This window comes from Rhinoraja longicauda, chromosome 2 (assembly GCF_053455715.1).
Source record: "Rhinoraja longicauda isolate Sanriku21f chromosome 2, sRhiLon1.1, whole genome shotgun sequence".
NCBI classification, from domain to species: Eukaryota; Metazoa; Chordata; class Chondrichthyes; order Rajiformes; family Arhynchobatidae; genus Rhinoraja; species Rhinoraja longicauda.
The window spans coordinates 91,448,345-91,473,677 of record NC_135954.1 but is presented as its reverse complement, the minus strand read 5'-3'; the positions used below and the strand labels follow the sequence as shown (position 1 = coordinate 91,473,677).

General features: G+C 44.9%; 1 protein-coding gene across 6 annotated transcripts in view; it reads right to left on the bottom strand.

Annotated features, from left to right (window-relative positions):
- Nucleotides 1–25,333, bottom strand: part of zbtb47b (zinc finger and BTB domain containing 47b) — a 165,102-nt gene that overhangs the window by 106,612 nt on the left and 33,157 nt on the right. The window contains exon 1 of one of the 6 annotated variants that reach the window (XM_078423862.1): nucleotides 22,658–22,821. The exons of 2 other annotated variants lie outside the window; for them this stretch is intronic. In XM_078423862.1, the coding sequence (XP_078279988.1) occupies nucleotides 22,658–22,795 (138 nt within the window). In that variant the 5' untranslated portion in view covers nucleotides 22,796–22,821. Of the gene's footprint in view, nucleotides 1–7,348; nucleotides 7,412–22,657; nucleotides 22,822–25,333 lie in introns of those variants that run through there. 3 more of the 6 variants (XM_078423871.1, XM_078423885.1, XM_078423878.1) reach the window with 3 other exon arrangements.

Below are 25,333 nucleotides of genomic sequence, written 5' to 3'. Positions count from 1 at the left end.
CGAGTAATTTACAGATGGCCAATTTACCTACAAACCCACATGTCTTTGGGACATGGAAAGAAACCCACATGGTCACACGGAGAATGTTAAAACTTCACAGACAGCACCCGAGGTCAGGATCGAACCCGGGTCTCTGGTTCAATGGTTCTTTATTATCCGAGGTACAGATAATTTGTTTTGCATACAGTTCAATAAATTATCACTATACATAAACACAATCTGAGATTAAGTACAAAGTGTATCAAGTTAGTCCGCTGAGACCAGAAAAAATCACCAAATTTTGGTGCTGTGAGACAGCAGCTCCACCAGCAGCCAAGATCAGGATTGTCATAAAATAGTTGCATGGACAATAATGTGTCAATGTGAGTTACTCAACGTTTGAAGATTTCAACAGATGGCAACAATTCAGATAACTTTTCTGTTTGCACTAGTTCCCAATAAACTCAGCCAATCTTTGCAGACCAAGCAGATGACTGTTCAAATTCAATTCAAATTAGGATCAGTCACAGCAAACATACTTTGAACAATTCTGTCATACACCAAAATTGGGACAAAATAAAAACAGCTGCATCAATGTATTAGCAACAATATAGAATTTCATGCTATTAAAGCTTGCCTGTCAAATGATCTTTATCCTCCTTCAGGTTCTGCGGGGTTTTACATAGGCAGAGTGGATGTTTACGTGGCATACAATTTACTTCTGATATGCATTATGATTACTTCAACTACTTCGCAGAGTCATTCTACAACAACTGAATTGATCACTGAGAAAACTGGAACAAAAGAAACATTGTGGCCTGATTTACATCCGCCCAAAGGCTTCTTTGCACTCCTGAAAAGAGTCATAGCGTCATATAGCACGGAAATAGGCTCTTCTGCCCAACTTGCCCCTGGCACCCCAACTATACTAATCCTACCTGCCTGCATTTGGCCCATATCCCTCTAAACCTTTCCTATCCATGTACCTGTCCAAATGTCTTTTAAATGTTGTTTTAGTACCGGCCTCAAATATCTCCTCTGGCTGCTCATTCCAATATACCCACCACTCAGTTGCCTCTCAGATTCCTGTTAAATATTTCCCCTCTCACCTTAAACCTATGTCCTTTGGCCCTTGATTCCCCTACTCTGGGCAAAAGACTGTGCATCTACCCTGTCTATTGCCCTCATGATCTTATATACCTCTCTATGATCACCCCTCATCCTCCCACTTGTTACTTGTTTCTGTGTGCTCAATCTCCTCTCCCATCAGGCAAGAGGTACAGAAGTGTGAAAACGAATACCTCCAGATTCAGGTCAGTTTCTTCCCAGCTGTTATCAGGCAACTGAACCGTCCTACCAACAACTAGAGCGGTCCTGAGCTACTATTTACCTCACTGGAGACCAATGGACTATCTTTAATCGGACTTTACCTTGCACGAAACATTATTCCCTTTATCATATTTCTGTACACTGTGGATGGCTCGATTGTAATCATGTCTTTCTGCTGACTGGCTAGCATGCAACAAAAGCTTTTCATTGTACCTCGGTACTCATGATAATCAACTAAACTGAAAAACTAAAACTACACTGACCGGTTTGAGAGGATTTTATTTTGCAATACAGCCACATGCAGCCGGAGGTTCACTGAACATTAAGTGGAGCTGGTGGCCATCATTGCTGCACAACTTAATTAACTAGCTTGTGAATGACGCCTCGAGTCAAGCGCTGGCATAACAATGTAGGCTGCCAATAGTGCAAACAGTGCCAAAGGTAACCTGGCCACCATCCTATGTGCACAGGAAGGACTGTAGATGCTGGTTTATACCAAAGATAGACACAAGGTGCTGGAGCAACTTAGTGTGTCAGGCAGCATCTCTGGAGAAAAGGAACAGGTGATGTTTTGGGTTCCCATAAGTTCCCAGGGTCTGATGTGATTGACCCCAGGTTATTAATAGATCCAATAGAGGAGATCTTCACAAAGATCTTTCCACTGAAGAGTAGCCAATGTTGTTTTTTTCATTTAAGAATGGTGGAAGCAGATATAACAGTGCCGTTTAAGCGACTTTTAGATAGGCACATGAATATGGAGTGCAAGGATCATGTGCAAGGAAAAAGGAGTAGCTTAATGTGACATCTTGCTCAGCACAGAAATCATGGGCCAAAGGGCCTGTTCCTGTGCTTCCTGTTTTATATCTGAAAGGAAATTGGGATAATTTAGGAAATTATAGTTTCTCATCAGCTATTGGAGAGAATTCTTGTAGAACTTATACATTTGGGAATGGATGCCAGGGCCCCCAAACCAATAAATATACAAATAAATAAAGGTGCTCCATGTCCATATAGGCCTTTAAGTAGATGATGTGGGCAACTTGAGATCAGATTTCTCACTTTGTCATTTAAAATGCCCAAAGGGCAAATCACAGAGTGCAAGAGACAAATATTCAAAATGTAAATTGTAAAGACTGAAGAAGAAAAGACAGAGTGCTGGAGTAGCTCAGCAGGTGAGGCAGAATCTCCTGAGAACATGGATTGATGAAGTTTTGGGTCATGACTGAAGGTTCCCAACCCGAAACGTCACCTATCCATGTTCTCCAGAGATGCTGCCTGACTCGCTGAGTTACTCCAACACCTTGTCTTTTTTTGGTAATCCAACATCTGCAGTTCTGACTCTAAGATTGGGGAAGAACAACTTAACAGTGGGGATCACTGAAACTGAAACATTACAAATGCAGTGCAGATTCCCTCAAGCTCCATGAAAAGGAAAATATTGTACTTGCAAAACACGCTATCACATGGCACAAAATATACGAGAACTGATCATTTCCTTTCAACAGAGTGTGTTAAATTATGCCCTGCCTTCCTCTGTATCCCAATCAACCATCAATTTACAGAAATCTTATTTTACTCTTCCCACCATCCTATAAACTCCACGATTCTATTCCTCGCCAACACACTCTGGACAATTTACGATGACCAATTAACCTTCCAATCCACACGCCTTTGGCACATGGGAGGAAATTGGAGCATCTGGAAGAACACACTGGGCAAACGTATAAATTCCACACAGACAGCACCCAATGCCAGGATTGAACCTGGGTTGCTGGAGCTGTGAGGCAGTGGCTCTAGAATGTAAAACAAAAACAGGAGCAGGTATAGACCACTGGGCCCCTCAGGCTGCCTCATTTTCAACATGATCACACCTGACCTGTAATGGTCTCACTTTCTCATCTGTGCCAATACCATACATTTCTACAGATCCTGTGCTGGACCAACTCAGCAGGTCAGACATCTCTAGTAAACATGGATCAGTGATGTTTCGGATCGGGACTCTTCTTCAGTCCCGACCTGAAACGTCACCCATCCACGTTCTCCAGGGATGCTGCCTGATCCGCTGAGTTACTTCGGCACTGTGGGTCCCTTGTTGTAAACCAACATCTGCAGTTGCTTGTATCTCCCCATATTACTGCTGTCTGTGCCTTCTGCCAATCACTGTAACAAGCAGCAAACAGGGCACAGCTAGTTGAGTTAATTAAATAGCAATAGATAGAGTCGATAAATGATCGGATAGACTTTTCCCTCGGTGCTATTAGTTGAGGCAAGGATGTTGGCAAGAAGTGATGAAAAATTTCAAGTGCTTTCAAATAGCGACCACAAGATACTTAATACTGACATGAATGGACAGACAGTCCGCTTAAGTCTTAGTTTAAATCTCAGTTCAAAGATCGACCATACTCAATGTCTCGTGTTAAAGTCGGAGAAGCTGGCACCAGTTGCTTTCTAATTCATAACCACGAATTAGGATCTTGCAGCAGAGTGATCATGTTACTGGGCCAGTAATCCAGAAGCCTGAACTACTGCTCTGAAGAGACGAGGTCAAGAGGCAGCTGGAGAATTTAAATTGTTTGTCAGCTCATTAGTTTGCTCGTTCATTCATACATTAAATTTAGAATTATAAAAAGGCTCTCAGCAATGGTGACCATGAAACCTTGAAAAACATCAATTTCAATTATGTCCTTGAGGGAAGGGACTGAGTTGTGTGTGGCTTCACACGTCAATGGTTCAATGATACTTTATTGTCACGTGTATCTATGTACAGTGAAATGATCTGTTTGCATACAACCCAGTAAAATCATACAGTGGACCTCACCTAGGCAGTACACAAGAGTTGCCATGTTTCTAGTGCCACCAAAGTTACAAAAGTTCACCAAATCTATAATACGGTCAACTCTCAAGTACTTTCTAAAATATAGAAAAATAATTGGCCATGTCGCTCTGTTGTTCAGTATGATGTTGCCTGATCTTTTATCTCAATGCTTCCAATATCATATTTCCATTAATTCTCCATATCCCTTGATGCCTTTTCCCTCAAATGTATTCAGCAACAGGATGGCACAGCTGCCTCAGCTGGCAGAGTGAGGAAAGGTCCCGACCCAAAACATCACCTATTCAAGTTCTCCAGTGATGCTGCCTGACCGGCTGAGTTACTCCAGCATTCGGGTGTCTTCCTGAGTTAATATGTGTAAAAAAAATGCATAAGATTAGTAGCTAACCCAGCAGAAGACAGGCAACATCATTTATGGGTAGTCCAAACATGGTCAAATGACTTAAATGACATGTTACCAAATAACAGCAACATCAAGGGGTCCCACTAATATTTGGCTATGCTCCTTATCACATTAGAAGTTCTTGCTATTACTGACAGACCTGTGATCACTGCTGTCACACTAATGTCCTCTGCAGACGCAAGTCTCACACAGCATCAGATGCACTGATTATAGAAAATAACCCAGTGCCCATCGTTACACTTTCAGCTTATGCCATAGATTTGAAGATATCAATCTTCAACGGCAACAGAAAGACAAAATACTTTTCCAGTCAGATCATTTCCAAACGTCAAGAGGGTTTAATTGTCATATGTACAACAGAACAATGAAATTCAGCAGCAGAACAAGCCTGTGAAAACAATACTCAGATCAAGAGTGTTTCATTGTCAAATATACAGAAACAGAACAATGAAACTCTTCCAGAAAGATAACATGTAATAAACAAAAAATCAAGAAATTAATAGCTCCAATACACGTGCAAAAATACTGTTGTTCTCAGCAGCATACAAAATCTCTGAGGTTTCAAAAAGGCAGCAAAAGGGTGCTCACTAAGTTTGCAGGGTGAAGTAGTACATGCACTGATGGGTTTTAGAATGATTACTGGGAGGAAACGATCACACGGATAGACAACCAGGTTCAAATCAAGTGCTCTCTTTCAAAATTCACTGTTATCTTTAAAGATTTGCATTCCCACATACCCTCCCATACTAGGCTTCAATCCAAGAGGTTTCAGCCACAATGCATTCAAAAGAAAACAAGCACAATGTTCCCCTCCTCAGAATTCTCGGGTTAGTTTATTGTCCCATATGCCAAGGTGCAATGAAATGCCTTGTTCAGGTGAAGGTCAGAATAAACAGTATACGGGATAATAATAGATACAGAAGAGACACAAATTGCTAGAGTTACTCAGCGGGTCTGGCAGCATCTGAGGAGGACATGGGTAGGTGATGTTTTGGGTCGGGACACTTCTTCAGCCTACGCAAGCATCACCTAGTACGCATCTCTGGAGAACATGGATAGCTGGCGTTTTGTGTTGGGACCCTTCTTCAGAAGGGTTCTTCAGTCTGAAGAAGGGTCCCGACCCAAAGTGTCACAAATCCATATTCAGCAAAGGTGCTGCCTGACCCGCTGAGTTACTCCAGTACTTTGTCTTTTTTTGGAAAACAGCATCTGCAATTCCTTGTGTCTCATAATAGATACAACAATAAATAATATTATGAATACAAAAGAACAGAATGGTGCAAAGATTTAGAATTTAGAGATGCAGCATGGAAACAGGCCGTTTGGCCCACCGAGTCCATGCCAACCAGCAATTACCCTGTACACTAGCACTATCCTACACACAAGGAACAATTTACAGAAGGTAATTAACCTGCATATCTGCAATTCTTTGGAGTGTGGGAGGAAACTGGAGCACCCAGAGAAAATCCACATGGCCACAGGGAGAACGTACAAACACAGCAGACAGCACCCGTAGTCAGATCAAACCCATGTCTCTGGCGCTGTGAGGCAGCAACTCTACCACTGTGCCACCTTAATTGTAGTGCATTATGTAGTATAAGAAGAACGTGTGCTCGTGATACAGGTTGAAAGGTGCGTGGGCGAAGGAGAGAGCACTCAAAAGACACCTTTTCTAGGTCAGTCTGCAAATGAAGACAAAAACAGTAACAACTTTTTTTAAATTTAAGACGACTGTTGTGGTTTGCAAAGTAAAGGTCATCTCCAACCACAGACTGCATTCTGCTAAACCAGTATATTTTCAATCTACAATACTGTATATTAACATGGGTGTGGGTTCAGCTGGGTTTACGCCTAAGCTCAATGTTCAACTCATGACACTGGTCCCAAAACTATTTTGCAAGATTGTTAACCAAGTTTTATTCCCACACAACAAATCACCAGTGAAGCAATCTAATTCAATTTGCAATCTGAATTTCATTCCGCACATTCTTTGCTAAAATATTTTTTACATGATGTCTCTATCTCCAGATTCAAAACAGAACTTGAAATTTGTGGGGTTTTCCAGTTTTGGGAGAGTTTATGAGCATAGAACAGGACAACACAGGACAGCCCCTTCAGCCCAAAACGGCCGTGCCGGACACCATGTCAAGTTAAACTAATCTCCTTTTCCTGCACATGATGCATATCCCTCCATTCCCAGCATATCAATTTGCCTATCTAAAAGCCTCTCAAATGTCACCCAGGTGTATAGAACTGAATGAAACTGAATCTAAACCTTTACAAGCTATAGTTCAGAGAAATTAAAGGCCGATAGCATGCTTAAAAATCATTTCAATTCAGAGTTGATGCAAGCCACTGACAACCTCGGTCCTTTGCTATGCTGGTAATTACAGCCAAAAACAACATACCTCTACAGATTTGGTTTGCTCGCTATTCCGGACAAAGTTCCACTCCGAAGTCAGCACAAACTCACTCACATCATGAGGAGCAGATTAGAGAGGATCTCTAATAGGCCGTGATTATTTGACCCGGATGTAACTAAAATAATTCAGCGCTACTTACGATTCTAAATTTGGACCAAGTTGGCACAAAGAGTTCTTTGTTGAATATGTGCATGTATAAAATTGCAAGACATTCGCATGAGAAATTTCAAACATCAATAAAGTGCTAATGAATAGAACATTCTGCATAGTGTCGGTACAGGACCATATGCAAATGATATAAAAACCTGAATGGACAGTGACAACAGTCAATTACACAAGCCAAATCCTTCATACTAAATTTCATAAGTCAAAATACATCACCTTGAAATCAAGCTCCATTAACCTGCAATTAATTGCACTTTCCTAATATCATTTTCATTCCACTGTGGTTCCATGCTAAATTACAAACAGGATGAAGTAGGCGGCATCTAATAGAATGCTCCTTGAACTCAAACCATTATAACCAAGATATTTAAATTCCTCTCGAATCGACTGCGGATTATTTGGCAATGAATCGGTGAGAGTGGTGTTGCAAATTCTCCTCTGACAGCTGCTACGCTAATTAACCGTGCGAATCGAATAAAGAAGCACCGTCCACAAATTAAAAGCCCTGCAAACAATCTGATATTAAACCTCAATTACTCTGTACCGCATGATTCAGCTAACTGCCAATTAATCTGGGGCCAATATTAAGGTGAGAGGTTTAATAGGAACCTGAGGGGTAACTTTTCCCACAGAGTGGTGGTGGGTACATGGAACTTTGTGTCTTTTTTTCCCCAGTGCATCGGGCATCTTCTTCACTTATGACACCCCGAGGATGCTTTACATTCAATTAAATATTTGAGGCGTTGTCATTTTTTTGTTTCTAGGAAGCACAAATCAAAGTACACTCAACAATCTCCCACGAACAGAAAAAATAACAACCACATATGCATGTGTAGGAAGGAACTGCAGCTGCTGGCTTACACCAAAGATAAACACAAAATGCTGGAATAACTCCGATCAGGCAGCATCTCTGGAGAGAAGGAGTACGTGATGTTTCGAATCAGGTCTGAAGAAGGGCCTTGACCCAAAACTCACTGATTCCGTTTCTCCAGAGATGCTGCCTGACCCGCTGAGTTACTCCAGCACTTGGTATCGAACCAGATATACATGTCTGGCAATGAAAGCCGAGGAGTGCATCTTGGCTGGGAAACCTGGAGAAATTCACTGCCTAAAAAGCAGTGGAGTTATACCTCTCACAACTACCCAAGGAGAGGCACATCCTCAGTTTTTCACCTCACCTGAACATAGTAGTATGGTTGCACGATATAACACTACAGAGGTGACCCAGATTACAGGAACATATCTTTCTAAATGAAACCTCAACCCACAATCTCTAACTGAGGTAAACATTTCTGCCAAAGACCATTGTACTCAACTTTAAGGTATTTATTCACAAAATGCTGGAGTAACTCAGCAGGTCAGGCAGCATCTCAGGAGAGAAGGAATGGGTGATGTTTCGGGTCAAGACCCTTCTTCAGACTGATTTGCACCAGCATCTGCAGTTATTTTCTTATACTGCTTGTGCTCAACTTTGGTCACCCTGTTATAGGAAAGATGCTGTTAAACTGGAAAGGGTGCAGAAAGATTTATGAGGATGTTGCCAGGACTCGAGGACCTGAGAGGTTGAGCAGGCTAGGACTTTATTCTTTGGAGTACAGGAAGATGAGTATAGAGAGAGGTGCATAAGATCATGAGAGGAATAGATAAGTTAAATTCACAGTCTTTTAGCCAGAGTAGGGAAATCAAGAACCCGAAGAAAAAGGTTTAAGGTGAAGGGTAAAGATTAAATAGGAACCCGAGGGGCAACTTTTTTTTATTACACAAAGGGTGGTGGGCAAATGGAACAAGGTGTCAGAGGAGGTAGTTGAGGCAGGTACTATCACAATATTTAAAACAACATTTGGACTGGTACGTGCATTGGATATGTTCAGAGGGATCTGGGCCAAACGCAAGGAGGAGGGGTTAGTGTAGATGGGGTATGCTGGTTGACATAGGAAAGTTGGGCCAAAGGGCCTGTTTCCAAGCTGTATGTACACAATCTTGGACTAATGGTGTTTGACTGTTACTTTATCTGAAAATGAAATCTTAAATTATGGATCATTTTGTCTTGTAAAAGTGCCATAGTAGAATACACATCATGGCTCTCATTTTCATCCTTTCTACCTTAGGTTAACCCATCAATTATAATATATTTAATTTGACAGTCAAAAAACCTGATAGCCCTGGGGTGGAAATGTCAAAACTAGAGTGCAATTAAGGAGAGACGCAAAGTTTAAAGAAGATGTGGGCGGCAAGTTGTTTTTTTAAACACAGAGAGCGGTGGATGCCTGGAATGTGCTGCCAGGTTTGGAGGTAGAGAGGGATATGACAGTGATGTGCAAGATGCTTTTAGAATCACACTTGGAAGTGCAGGGAATAGAGGAATATGAATCATGTGCAGGCAGATGTAATTAGTTTATCTTGGCATCATGTTCAGCACAGACATTGTGGGCTGAAGAACTTGTTCCTGTGCTATGTTTTATTTCCCATAGACTGAGGTGGACCCGTTGGGTCCAAATCTCTCCTGCAGGCCTCTCCTGGGGTAACCCTCCCCCAACTGAAGATCCTGCAGGCCCGGCAACCGTTTCCAACTGAGGAAGCCCGTTGCCGGGACAGGGAAGGGGAGAGGGAGCCACTCACCTCGGCCCCGTGCCGTCAGCGCTGCAGCCAGAGCAAGACGTGGACCCAAAGCCTCTCCTACATTGGTCTAGCACCCTCCCCCACTCTCACCCACTCCATCGCCCCTCAACCCTCCCACTCCTCCCCTCTCACCCACTCCATCCCCCTCTCCTCCCCACCCACTCCCCTCACTTCCCCCCTTCCTCCCCCTCCCTCCCCTTCCCACCCCTCCCCCTCACTCCCCCCATCCCTTCCCGCCCACTCCCCCCTCCCCACCCTCCCACTCCACCCTACTCCCCTCCCACCCCCCTCCCCCAGTCCCCACCCCCCACCCCTACCACTAGGATTAATCTAGTTTAAATGCTTCATTTTCCCATTAGTGCAATGTTTGTATTAAAATAGCAGCCAGAGAACTAGACTATTGACTTTGCACACAAGATAAAATCACAAAGATCAGCACAACATGCCGCTACTTTCTGAGGTGGCTTAGGAAGTTCAGCATGTCCCTAACAACTCTCACCAATTTCTACAGATGTGCCAAATAAAGCATTTTTATTGGGATGCATCACAGGACGGTTCGAGAACAGCTTCATCCAAGACTGCGAGAAATTGCAGAGAATTGTGGAAGCTGCCCAGACCATCGCACAAATCAACTTCCCTTCCAATCAATCCATCTACACCTCGTGCTGCCTCGGCAAGGCCAGCACCATAATCAAGGGTGAGCCGTACCCCGGTCACCCTCTTTCCTCCTCTCCCATCAGGCAAGAGGTATAGAAGTGTGGCATGCATCCAGATTTATGGACAGTTTCTTCCCAGCTGTTATCAGGCAACTGAACCATACGTACTACCATCAACTAGAGAGAAGTTCTGAGCTAATCTACCTCATTGGAGACCCAAGGACTATCTTTGATCAGACTTTACCTTGCACTAAACATTATTCCCTTTATCCTGTATCTGTATGCTATGGACAGTTCAATTGTAATCATGTATTGTCTTTCTGCTGACTAGTAAACATGCCACAAAAGCTTTTCACTACAACTCAGAACGTGTGACAATAAACTAAACTCAAATCCTACTATTGCAGTGTCAAATTCAAATGATGACATAAATCTGGAATTTGAACAAAAAAAAGCCAGTCTTATTAAAGCGGACCACAAAAATACTGTAAGGGCCTACATGGGTTACTAAGTGCTGCAGAGAAAGAAATATGACCTTCTTTACCTGTCTGGCCCTTATGTAACTACAGGGCCATCAAAGTGGTCAACTCTGAAATGCCTTTAGAGTTCAGGCGAGTTAGAGGTGTGGAACAATTGCCTGCTATATGAATTGTGTTATATGAATTTCCATGAAACAAACTGGATAGAACGCAATTCTATATGAATTGTGTTATATGAATTTCCATGAAACAAACTGGATAGAACGCAATTGGTTAATTAGGAACACTATTTGTAATTATGCAGGCCGATTCAGTTATAACGCAATTTCGATCAGGAACAAGAATACGTTACTGTGGAAATTGACAAGCAAGAAAAATAGCTTTTCTGGGGGTGAGAGGGGGGAATGAAGTCACAGGGGAAAATAAAAAACTGTTTCCATGTAACCTCCTGGCAGTAATCAGACACCATTGTCTCCTCAGAACATGGTCTGTCACTGCAGGTGGCCTATGGAATTCACCAACAATCATGTCTATTGACATTTGTGTCTTGATACTCTATTAAACAATGTAGCATACAGCCGTTAAACAAAAATAAATTTGTAACTATTAAAAAGACCTTAGGTTTTCCTGTTCGGAGAAAAGATACTTTGTTATTGCTTGCTTGAAACTCTCTAGCCACTAGCCCTTTAGTCCTCATTGACACAATTGTTTTTAAGTTTTCTACATCGGGATGATTCTCAGGAACACAACTATTATATTGTGGCAGAACTACCTGAACTTAAATCCATGTCTGCATGCTCTAAATTATTTAACAAATTGAATGTAGTCCATTTATATTTCCATACCATCTATTCAAATCATACAGTGCCCTCCATAATGTTTGGGACAAAGACCCATCATTTATTTATTTGCCTCTGTACTCCACAATTTGAGATTTGTAATAGGAAAAAAATCACATGTGATTAAAGTGCACATTGTCAGATTTTAATAAAGGGCATTTTTATACATTTTGGTTTCACCATGTAGAAATTACCGCTGTGTTTATACATAGTCTCCCCCCATTTCAGGGCACCATAATGTTAGGGACACATAGCTTCACAGGTCGTTGTAATCGCTCAGGTGTGTTTAATTGCCTCCTTAATGCAGGTGTAAGAGAGCTCTCAACACCTAGTCTTTCCTCCAGTCTTTCCATCAGCCTTGGAAACTTTTATTGCTGTTTATCAACACGAGGACCAAAGTTGTGCCAATGAAAGTCAAAGAATCCATTATGAGACTGAGAAACAAGAAAACTGTTAAGAGACATCAGCCAAACCTTTGGCTTACCAAAATCAACTGTTTGGAACATCATTAAGAAGAAAGAGAACACTGGTGAGCCTACTAATCGTAAAGGGACTGGCAGGCCAAGGAAGACCTCCACAGCTGAGGACAGAAGAATTCTCTCTACAATAAAGAAAAATCCCCAAACACCTGTCCGACAGATCAGAAGCACTCTTCAGGAGTCAGGTGTGGATTTGTCAATGACCACTGTCCGCAGAAGACTTCATTAACAGAAATACAGAGGCTACACTGCAAGATGCAAACCACTGGATAGCCGCAAAAATAGGATGGCCGGGTTACAGTTTGCCAAGAAGTACTTAAAAGAGCAACCACAGTTCTGGAAAAAAGGTCTTGTGGACAGATGAGACAAAGATTAACATATCAGAGTGATGGCAAGAGAAAGGTATAGAGGAGAGAAGGAACTGCCCAAGATCCAAAGCATACCACCTCATCTGTGAAACATGGTGGTGGGGGTGTTATGGCCTGGGCATGTATGGCTGCTGAAGGTACTGGCTCACTTATCTTCATTGCTGATACAACTGCTGATGGTAGTAGCATAATAAATTCTGAAGTGTATAGACACATCCTATCTACTGGTTCAAACAAATGCCTCAAAACTCATTGGCCGCCGGTTCATTCTTCAGCAAGACAATGATCCCAAACATACTGCTAAAGCAACAAAGGAGTTTTTCCAAAGCTAAAAAATGGTCAATTCGTGAGTGACCAAGTCAATCACCCAATCTGAACCCAATTGAGCATGCCTTTTATATGCCGAAGAGAAAACTGAAGGGGATTACCCCCAAAACAAGCATAAGCCAAAAATGGCTGCAATACAGGCCTGGCAGAGCATCACCAGAGATGACGCCCAGCAACTGGTGATGTCCATGAATCGCAGACTTCAAGCAGTCATTGCATGCAAAGGATGTGCAACAAAATCCTAAACATGACTACTTTCATTTACATGACATTGCTGTGTCCCGAACTTTATTGCGCCTAGAAATGGGGGGGACTATGTATAAACACTGTTGTAATTTCTACATGGTAAAACCAAAATGTATAAAAATGGCCTTTATTAAAATCTGACAATGTGCACTTTAACCACATGTGATTTTTTCCTATTACAAATCTCAATAGACACAGGGGGAGGAGGGCGGGGGAGGATGAGGGGGAGGATGAGGGGGAGGGGGAGGGGGAGGACGAGGGGGAGGAGAGAAGGGCCTGGTGGGAGAAGAGAGTAGGGTAGTGAGGGAAGGGGTAGAACTGGGAGAAAAGGGAAGATCACGGACTAATTTAATTACAGCTCACCATCATCTACAAAACAAGATTGCAGTCATCTTCACTGCAACACAGCACCTTGGTGAGTTAGTTCACCACAGACTCTCACGATAGCGGTAGGCAGTGGAATAGGAAAGGAAATTACACAGTTTAAGAGAGTTCACTCTCTTAATCTGCACTTAATTTGCCAAACACCAACAAGTGCTTGTTTTCTCAGACATTCTGCCAATCCCACTGCACAAAGTGGTGTTAAACATTTCACCAGAAGTCCATGTGTACAAAAGATCTTTAAAGGTTACTTCCTACTTAGGATAAACATTTTCTTAGCAAAGGGCAAACATATTTTCAGGTGAATTGTGTGAACGTTATGGAGCAAAATCAATTTATGAGCAAGCTGTTTCACAGCACCATTATGAGCGATGAATTAACCCACTTCTAATCTGTCCACAGCACTTTCTTGTCCCATGGGTTGCAATTGCTTGAGGGAACATTTCAGTGGTCAGCATGAGGAAAAGAAAATAACCTCCAAAATAAACTGCAGGAGAAAGAAAATAGTCTCAGATGCAGCCCTGCCATAAAACCGTCGCCTCCGATTCACGGGTTGTGATTTAGAGTCCAGCTACAGAAACGCAAAAACATTTTCTGACACTCCAGCGTAACAAGGACAGCAAGTTCTCCTGGTCAATTAACAGAATTAAGTAGGCTGCAGAATGGTCCCAACCCAAAACCTTGCCTCCCTTTCAATTAGTGTTACCCATTTCTCCCTTTCTTCATCCCCCCCACCACTGTCCCCTTCCACCTATATTCCTTCCTCTAGCCGTACATTTTATGCCTCTTCTCTCCGCACCTTACACTTTTCGTCTCTTCATCTCTGGCCCTTTTTCAACAATAACACAGCAGAGATATGGGTTCGATCCTGACTACGGGTGCTGTCAGTATGGAGTTTGTAGGTTAATTGGCTTGGGGTAATTGTAAAATTGTCCCTGGTGCGTATGATAGTGCTAGTGTACGGGGTGATTGCAGGTCAGTGCAGACTTGGTGGGCCAAAGGAACTGTTTCCGAGCTATATGTCTGAACTAAACTAAATGGCAATGTTCACTGTTGATAGCACATTGTTCAATTCCGTTAATAGCTCCTCGATGCAAGTTCTAAATCATGGAGAACATTAACCATAACTCTCCAGTGCTTCAAGGTCATCACCAATTTCAAGGGTAAATAACAATTGGCCCAATGTCCATATCAAAAAAATTAATCTAAAAATTAATTTAAATCTATCTCTCTCTTCTCAACGGAAATGCATCCTTCCTCCTCATGCACTATCTTGTCTCAATTAACCCTTGACACAGCGTCAAAGAGAATGACCCAAACCGAGTCACGTTCTCATACCTACAATTCACCAGACCTAGCACCTGTCTTATGCTACTATATCTGTTGTTAAACAGTAGCCATAACTTTGCGCAACGCAGAAGCATTAGCTTCCAGAACTCCTTGATTTTACTTAGTTCCTCACAACTGAGAGATGCAAGTATCCCAGGCGCTATCTTACCGCTCATCTACTGTTCACCTCTTTTCACAGATCTTTGGACTTGCGTTCTTAATATTTTTTGCTTCTTAATATCCTAAAAATTATTTTCTACCCCTCCATTTGTTTCCCTAACCCCCACCCCTCTGACACAAAAGGCATAGCCTCACTGGACTGAGTTCCATGTCATTTTTGTGCCCGTCCCAGCAGTCTATTGAAACTTTCCTGCAGTCTCCCTCACTATTTTGAGATGTCAACTAACATCAGTAAGATCCAATGTGACACACACACACGCGCACACGCGTGCGCACACACACGCGCACACACAGAGTTTCAAAGCTGCTCTTATGTCCAGCATTTTGTTCACCATTTTGCAACTCCAGTTTATTTGTTGACATTTAGAGCTGGGCTTTCAGCGACAGTTTACCATGTTGCTGTGGCAAACTGGACAGCACTCAATGGCTGTCCCTGTATAGGCTTAGTCAGCAAAAATAATCTTAGTTCCTTTCAGGAGAAAGAGATGAATGAAAAAGGCTTTACCTTTACTTACTATCACAGAATAGTAATAGCAAAAGGCTTATGAGTAACTGCTGCTTTTGAAAACTAATTTCTCTCTAAAGGCAGAATTATATGTAACAGTTGGAGACAATCTATTTTTCCTTTAAATAAAAGGGCAACAGGCAAACACTGGAAAAAGAAAAACCTGGAGCTACGCCATAAGGAGTGGCCCGGGTTATTTGCAAATAATGAAAGCATTAGTGGCGAGATGAGAATTTTCAGGCAGACACTCGAGAAGGAAGTAATAACCAAGAATGTAAACCGGAAAAAAAGTGTTCTTGCTCTGCAGCTTTCTGTCACAGCTCAGACGGGTCTTTGCTCTGCACAGGGCCATGAAACAGCCCTCAGCATGTCAAAAGGCACAGCGGCATTACAGAAAACAACACCTACAAACGGAATGTGACCACAAGTTCCGGTTTTTAAATTGATGGATTGGCAGTGAAGAGTTAGCAACCTCAGAATTGCTGGCCGTTAACATCTTTGATGAGTTGTCCTGGACCCAGCACATAGATGCAATCATGAACAAGGCTCGCTAGCACCTCTACTTTCTTAGAAGTTTAGAGAGATTCGATTTGTCTCCAAATACTCAAACTTCTAGAGATACACTGTCGGAAGTATCCTGACTGCTTGCATTGGTACAGCAATTCCAATGCACAGGATCACAAGAGGCTGCAGAGAGTGGTGGACTCTGCCCAGTCCATCACAGGCATAGCCCTCCCCACCCTCGAACGCATACATGAGTTGCTGCCTCAACAAAGCGGCATTCATCATCAAGGATCCCCACCATCCGGGCTGTGCTCTCTTATCATTGCTACCATCAGGTAGCAGGTACAGACGTTTGAAATCCTACAACACTAGGTTCAGGAACAGCTACACTCCTACAACCATCAGGTTCCTGAATCGACCTGCACAACCCTAATCCTACCTCAGCAAAGGAACACCGTGGAACACCTCTTGCACGAATATGGATTTATTTTTTTCTCTTCTAATTGTGTTTTTGCAGAGTTTTTTAGCAATTTCTCTGTATAATTAATTTTTGTAATTTGTAGGAACACAGTTCCAACCCCATCTTCAAATTCACCAATGACATCACTGCTGTTGGACAAATTACAGATGACAATGAGTCAGAATATAGGAGGGAGATCAATTAACTGACCAAATGGTGCCAGAACACCAACCTTGCTCTCAACGTCAGTAAAACCAAGGAACTGATTGTTGACTTTGAATGAGGAAGGTAGAGTAAATAATATATATATACTGTGTATAATATATATATATCTTTTGTTGTTTATTATGGATATATATATTGTTGTTTATTATGATGTTTACGAACATGACAATAAAATACTTTTGACTCTTGTCAGAGTCTATGTTTCTGTGATGCTGCTGCAAGCAAGATTTTTCATTACAACTATGCATCGCCACACTTATGCATCGCCACACTTATGCATCGCCACACTTATGCATCGCCACACTTATGCATCGCCACACTTATGCATCGCCACACTTATGCATCGCCACACTTATGCATCGCCACACTTATGCATTTGACAATGAACTTAAACCTGCGGGTCACCCGTTTCTTCTGAATCACAGCCAGCCAAAGTGTTCGAATGAACGGGGAGCCATTCATGGCATTGACCGATGGCCATTCAACCCATCTTACTCTTCTGTTTTGTTACAGGCCTTGGGCACCATTGTATCATTACGCTGTCTGATGAAACCATTGTTGCCAGCCAGATCAATGACGTGGGGACGGAGTACAGGAAAGAGACTGGGAATCTTACGTCAAGTGTCAGAACAACAACCTTGCCATAAATGTATCATCATGACAAAATGGCTGGTTGTTGACCTGATGAAGTGGGAGTGGTGGTGAACACAACTTCAGGAAGGCTGGAAGTATCATCTTGGATGCATGTTACTCTACCCTTTCTCTTTTCTCTCTTCTACCTTCTGGGAGAAGATACAGTAGCATGAAAGCTCAGACATTCCGACTTAACAACAGCTGCTACCCCACTGCTATCAGATTTCTGAACCAACCGTAGACAAAGTACTGGAGTAACACAGCAGGTCAGGCAACATTTCTGGAGAAAAAGGATGGGTGACTTTTCAGGTCGGGACCCTTCTTCACATTCAAAACATCACCCGTCCTTTTTCTCCGGGGCTGCTGCCTGACCCGCTGAGTTATTCCAGCACTTGGTGTCTATCTGCAGTTTCTTGTTCCTACTTCCTGAACCAATCACATCTTTCACACCTCCTTCCTGGAGATGCTGCCATGGACTCTTACTCTTAACTCATAGAAACCTACTGAACAATGAAAGGCCTAGACTGAGTAAACATGGAGAAGATGTTTCCACTAGTGGGAGAGTCTAGGAACAGAGGGCAGCGACTCAGAATAAAAGGACATACCTTTTGAATAGAGATGAGGAGGAATTTCTTTAGCAAGAGGGTGATGAATCTGTAGAATTCATTGGCCTAGACAGAGGTGGCCAAGTCATTAGGTATTTTTAAAGCGATTAGTTGGTTCTTAATTACTAAGGGAGTCAAAAATTATAAGAAGGCAGGAGAATGGGATTGAGAGGGAAAAGTAGATTAGCCATGATCGAATGGCAAAGCAGACTGAATGGACCAAATGGCCTAATTCTGCTCCCATGTCATATGAATTCTACCTCAGTATTGCACTTTATTCTTATTTTGCATTACCTCAGATAGCACTACAATCTCTGCACCATTTCACAGCTCAGCATTCCATGTATACCTATCGTTATCATATACAATAAACCCTTGTTTTAAAGGACCCCTTTATAACAGATTTCAGTTATAGTGGGTGGACCTGCCGATGCCACCACCAGCTTGTGCTGCCTCCCCGGCCACCTACAGCATGTCTCCCGACACCAACCCCCCCCCCCCACTAGCAAGGTGCACCAGTGAGCCCTTCATCACCCACCGCTTGACACGGCTGTTGTTGCGGCTCGTGTTGTAGCCCCTGGGGACAGCACTTTCTTTGGGCTGCCGCCACTGACTAGACGTGCTCGGACACCGCGGGCTCCCTCCCCTCTTCAGTGGCCGCTTCGTCTTGTTGGCCTGCACTTTGTCCGCTCCCTGCTCTTCCACCACCACCTCCTCCCATCGCTCTGTCCACAGCCTCTGCACCCCTCCACCGCCACCTCCTCTTCCTCCATCGCCACCTCCTCTTCCTCCCCCCCCCCTTTAGTCAATAATTGCATATTAAATTATACCAAAAGGCACAAAAGTGCTCAATAGTCACATTGCATCAGGCAATCATTATAATACAGTAATGGCATCTTTATCTACACTGCTCTCGACCCTTCACAGAAGGCCTCCAGAGTCCCTGTGGACACCGCGTGTTCCCTCTCCAGGGACACACGAGCACGGACATAGACCCAGAAGAGGGGCAGGCAGCAGACTCTGGTGTGACCACCGTCTACCCGCTCCCTGCACCCACGAAAGGCCATCTTAGCCAGGCCCAGGAGCAGACCGACATGGAGGTCCCACCCTCCCGATTGACCCTCCCCACTCCCTGCCTTGTGCCTTAATACCAGAATCGTGGGACTAAAATGCAACCAAAACGTGAGGAACTGCCCCTCCGGGCGTGTCCGGACGGAAGATGAAGGCAAGGAGGTGTAGAGTGTGCAGGAGCATCCTGTACAGTAAATGTCTCTCCATGTCACGGAACGGTACGCTCGGCATCCCGGAAAGGCAGCTTATGTTGTCTAGGGACGGCTCCCGGGAAACTTTCCAGGGCCTGGGCCCAATGAGCAATTCTGACGGAGCGGGGGTAAGCTCGGTCAGAATCGTTTCCGAGCACACGCCTCTCCTCGACACCCACCTTGACAGGGTGAGGACCGGCCCTCCTCGCAGTTACAACACCCCCCTCCCCCTGAGGAGCAGCGCGCTGGCTGAAGGTGACCAGATTCCTAACTCTTAAGACAGCACGGTAGAAGCTGGGCAGATCCCATGTGGCGGGTTGACTGATGCCCGCCACCGTGGAGGATGCTTTTGTGTTTTGCTCCAGATTCCAGCATCTGCAGTTTCTTGTGTTCCATGCTTACTGCCATCTAGAAACCACTATTCTCAGTCAATATTGTACAATTTCAGTGTTGAACGACTAACTTTTGCATTCAAACCCCACTTTCTCTGCAGCTGCAACACTATATTCTGCACTCATATATTGCACTACCTGTCACAATTATAAATGGTTTGATGGTACTCATGTTCTCAGCTCTTTTCTATACTATCCTCATTCTCAGACCCCTTTGGAACTCCTTACATACCCACGACTGTGCAGCCAAATACCAATCCAACTCAATTTACAAATTCACAGGTGACACCACCATAGAGAGCCGGATATCAAATACTGACGAGGCGAAGCACAGATAGGAGATTGAAAATCTCACAACCTGGTGCCAAGGCAACAACCTCTCTCCCTCAATGTCAGCAAGACAAAAGGAGATTGTGATTGAATTCAGGAATCAAAGCAGTATACATACCCTGGTATACATTGGCGGCGCCAAAGTAGAAATTGTAGAAAGCTTCAAGTTCTTGGGGACAAATATCACCAGAAATGTTGTCCCCAATCAGCCACATCGAAACAATGGCCAAGCAAGCACACCAACTCCTCTACTTCCTTAGAAGCCTTAAGAAGTTCAGCATGTCGCCAACAACGCTCACGAACTTCTACAGATGCGCCATAGAAAACATTTTGTCGGGATACATCACAACATGGTTCGGGAACAGCTCCATCCAAGACCAACAAATTGCAGGGAGTTGTTGACATAGCCAAAACCAACCTTCCTTTCACTGACTACATTTACATTTCACTCTGCCTCGGCAAGGCCACCAGCATAACAGCACTGTCTCACCCCAGTCATCCCTCTTCTCCCCTCTCCCATCAGGCAAGAGGTACAGAAGTGTGAAAACGTATACCTCCAGATTCAGGGACAGTTTGTTCCCAGCTGTTATCAAGCAACTGAACCGTTCTATCACCAGCTAGAGTGAGGTCCTGACTCCCATCTACACCATTGGAGACCTTTGAACTATCTTTAATCAGATTTTATCTTGCACTAAACTTTATAGCGTTTATGCTGTTTCTGAAAACTGGATGGTTTGATTGTAATCATATATAGTCTTTTCACTGACTGGATAGCACGCCACAAAAAGCTTTTCACTGTACCTTTGCATACGTGACAATAATAAACTAAACTAAACAATCTCCGCGGATAACATAAAAAACAAAGTTTTTCACTGTATCTCAGTTTACGTGGCAATAATAAACCAATAACTTCCCAGAACGGTGACCATTAACTAACTTTAGATGCAAGAAATAAAAGTGACAAGGCAGAGGAAAGCTTGAAATATTTTCCAAATCAAATTCCAGCAACACCACCACTCTTGCCTCAAGCATCTTTCCCCATGACGCATCTCCACTGTTTTAAGATTTATGCTTTTGAACGCATAAATTATACCACTAATAGAGTTACATCTCTATCTTTGTAACTGGTTTGCATATAGATTTTAATCAACCAATACTAATCCATCTCTTTCCACATTAAATAAAACTGCAACATGTCCCGACCCGAAATGTCACCCATCATTTTTCTCCAGAGATGCTGCCTAATCTGCTGCGTTCCTCCAGCACTTTGTGTCTACCTTCAGTATAAAGTTTTTTCCTTTCTACACATTATACAGTTCCTTTCTACACATTATACAATACTCCAGTTGATTTAGAAACCAGGAACTCCAGATGCAGGTTTACAAAAGACAAGAAGTGCTGGAGTAACTCAGCGGGCCAGGGTAGCATCACTGGCAAATATGGATGGATGATGTTTTGGGTCAGGACCCTATCCTGAAAAGTCCTGACATGAAAAGTCAGCATCCATCTCCTCCACAGATACTGCCTGAGCTGCTGTGTTACTCCAGCACTTGTGTTTCTAGGTTGCATACAGTCACAAATTCTGCAATGCATGAGAAGCAGCTAAACAATGCCTAAAATAACTATCTATATTACTGTTACATTCCTCTTTAAACATCATTAGAATTTGTACCAAATTTAAAAATGGCAAAAATAATTTTAAAGCTCAATGCAAGGCCAATTTCTACAAAAAAATGCTTGCAGTCTTGGGTTGGGAGAAACTAAAGGATTTCCAGGATAAGTACTGTATAAAACTGACAAAGGGTCTTGAGAAGCAGCTCAACCTGAAACGTAGAGTCCAACGAAGAGTCTGGACCCAAAACATCACCTATCCATGCTCTCCAGAGAGGCTGCCTGGCCAGCTACGTTACTCTAAAACTCTGTCCTTTGGTGTCAGATTTGCTAAATGTAAAAAGTGCTCTAAAGACCTCAAAATGTGAAAAATATTAACGCTTTATTTCCTTCTAAAAAAGTGTAACAAATATATTGTACAACATTGTACAACAGGAATAGCAACTACCCATTACATAAGAATATCATGTCCCCCTCCAGGGAATGGGTTACATAATAACAGAGCATCGAACACATTACATAACAATATCCCTTGATAATACAAATAAGCAATAATTCATTGCATGTGCAATGCATGCACCCGGCTGCTGTCAACCCATGGTGCGTATTGAATAAGGCTCAGCAGGAATGTATTGATAATGTTTTGCATAGGAACGGAGCGGCATTGCAAGTGATTTTTTTTCTTCCCCATATGAAAAAATATTGATGGAATGATCAGCATTTTTTTGGATGATGTGCTTCACATGAAGTTCAGAGGAGGGGAGGGGAGACATATTCCCCACAGCAAAGCTTAGCAACAAGTCTGCAGTGGAGGGGAGAGTAGGGGAGGGGTTCCCTCCTGACAGCCCCGGACACACGCACCTTGTCCCGGGGACTGAGGACTGAGGCCTGGCCTGGCCGGCACCCCCCCCCTCCCCCCCCGGTCGCCACAGCAACCGCACGGCCTGGACACCTCCACCACTCCGGCTCGCCAGGTCCGGAGGCCCCCAGCCCGGCGTCAGCGGCCTGGCCTAGCCTAGCCTAGCTGCCCGCTGCCCGCTGCCCCAGGGCGGCGCCGGAGGAAGGGGTCGATCTAACGCGCCCGCCGACACCCACCTCCTTACCCACATAACTCGGCTCTGGCGAGCGGAGCGGCGGGGTGGGCGCCCGGCTGCGGCCTTCGCCTCGGCCCCGGCCTCGCCCTCGGCCCGGCTGTCCCGGCCCGCTGCGACCGGCTGATCCCCGTCTCACCATCAGCGGCGCCCGGAGCCGTCAATCAGCGCCCGCGGAGGGGGCGGGGCTGCAGCAGCGCCACGGGTAAAGGAACCCCCCCCCCTCATCCAATCACAGGGGGGGGGGGTCAACTCCCACCATCAGCCAATCACAGGGGAGGGGGGAACTCCCCCCCTCATCCAATCACAGGAGTGGGGCAACTCCCCCCCTCAGCCAATGACGGGGGGGGGGGGCAGGAACCCCCCCTCATCCAATCACGGGGGGGGGGGGGGGGGGGGCAACTCCCCTCCATCAGCCAACCACAGGGGGGGGCAACTCCCCCATCAGCCCAATCACAGGGGGGGGGCAACTCCCCATCAGCAAATCATAGGGGGGGCAACTCCCCCCTCAGCCAATCACAGGAGGGGGACAGGAACCCCCCCCCTCATCCAATCACAGGGGGGGGGCAACTCCCCCCCTCAGCCAATCACAGGGGGGGGCAACTCCCCCCCCCTCAGCCAATCACAGAGGGGGCAACTCCCCCATCATCCAATCACAGGGGGAGGGGGCAACTCCCCCCTCAGCCAATCACGTGGGGGGGCAACAACTCCCCCCTCAGCCAATGACAAGGGGGGGCAGGAACCCCCCCCTCATCCAATCACAGGGGAGGGCAACTCCTCCATCAGCCAATCACGGGGGGGGGGCAACTCCCCCCCTCAGCCAATCACAGGGGGGGGGCAACTCCCCCCAGCCAATCACGGGGGGGGGGCAACTCCCCCCCTTAGCCAATCACAGGGGGGTCAACTCCCCCCCTGAGCCAATCAAAGGGGAGGCAACTCCCCCCATCAGCCAATCACAGGAGGGATCTACCCCCTCAGCCAATCACATGGAGGGCAACTCCCCCTCTCCGCCAATCACAGGGGGGAAACTCCCCCCATCAGCCAATCACAGGGGGGGGGCAGGAACCCCTCTCATCCAATCACAGTGGGTGGGATGGGGTGGGAACTCCCCCCCCCCCACCCCGCAGCCAATGGGGGGGAGGATCTCCCCCCCTCAGCCAATCACAGGGGGGGGCATCTCCCCCCACAGCCAATCACAGGGGGTCAACTCCCCCCGCAGCCAATCACCGGTGGGGCAACCCCCCCCCCCCCCCCCCGCCGCAGTCAATCACAGGAGGGGGGAAACTCCCCAAATCAGCCAATCACAGGAGGGGGGCAACTCCCCCCTTAGCCAATCACAGTTGGAGGGAGATTGCCCCACAGCCAGTTACACTCAATCCCAACCCAAGGGGCAATCGACCCACCAATCACAGCAGAGGGGAGGAATTCCCCCACCCAATCACAACAGGAGGATGGACACCCTCCACCCAATCAGGTGGGATTGGGACAACCAACCCCCGCATCCCAATGGTGGGGTCCCAAGTGGCGGCAAGCAACACTTCCAATCTACCCCTACCACATCTGGAATCAAGGAGAGTAAAAGTAAACAGAATTGATGTTTGTCGGAGACACACAACATGGTCTGGTTGGATCAAATGATTCTACCAACCTGGAACTTTTTAGACTTTAGAGATACCACATGAGAACAGGCCCTTCGGCCAACTGAGTCTGTGCCGACCAGCGATCAACATCATCATCAACTGCACGATTGCAGGGAGCACGTGCAAATTCCATACAGACAGACCTGGCCTACAACGGTGGAGCAACAGCGGAGGACACCACGGCTATGCTTGGCCAGGCCAACCCTGCAACACCGCCAGGACAACGAGCCTTCATGGTCAGGTCAAGAACCCTGCACATACAACCGGGACTTGGAAATCACACCAACTGGCGACTCTGCATATTGTCACAGTGTTCTACTCGTATACATTTGTATTGTATCTGAGATGCTTATCTAAGATGCATTGGGCTGCACATTGGCACAGCAGTATAGTCGCTGCCTTACAGCGCCAGAGACCAGGTTCGATCCTGACTATGGGTGCTGTCTGTACAGTTTTATAAGTTCTCTCTATGTCGCATGGGTTTTCCCCAGGCGCTGGAGTTTCCTTCCACACTCCAAACACGTACAGGTTTGTAGGTTAATTGGCTTTGGTAAAAATTGTAAATTATCCTTAACATGTAGATAGTGCTCGTGTACGAGGTGATCGTTGGTCGTCGCGGACTCGGTGGGGTCAAAAGGCCTGTTTCCCTGCTGTATCTCTAAACTAAACTTACATGTATCCGAATGCTGATGCATATTGATACTAGTACTGAGCTGTATGCAAAAATGAATTTCACTGGACCTCAGTTTATGCGACAAATAAAGTACCATTGTAACCATTGCTTTCCAGTTCAACCATGCTCTTCTCCACTTCCTATCTCCGTTACGTCCTCCAGCACTGCAACCCTCTGCAGTCACGACTTATGTATTTCCCAATTTAATCACTCCATTCAATAGTGCTCTCATTTTCTTTTTAAAGTTGGCAAATAGGTCACCCAGCTTTCGGTTGCCAAAACCCAACATTCCTCTCCCTGCATCTTACAGATATTATTTTAAACTAGTGCCTCTGGCTACGTTTCTGGTCTCATCTCAATATCTCCC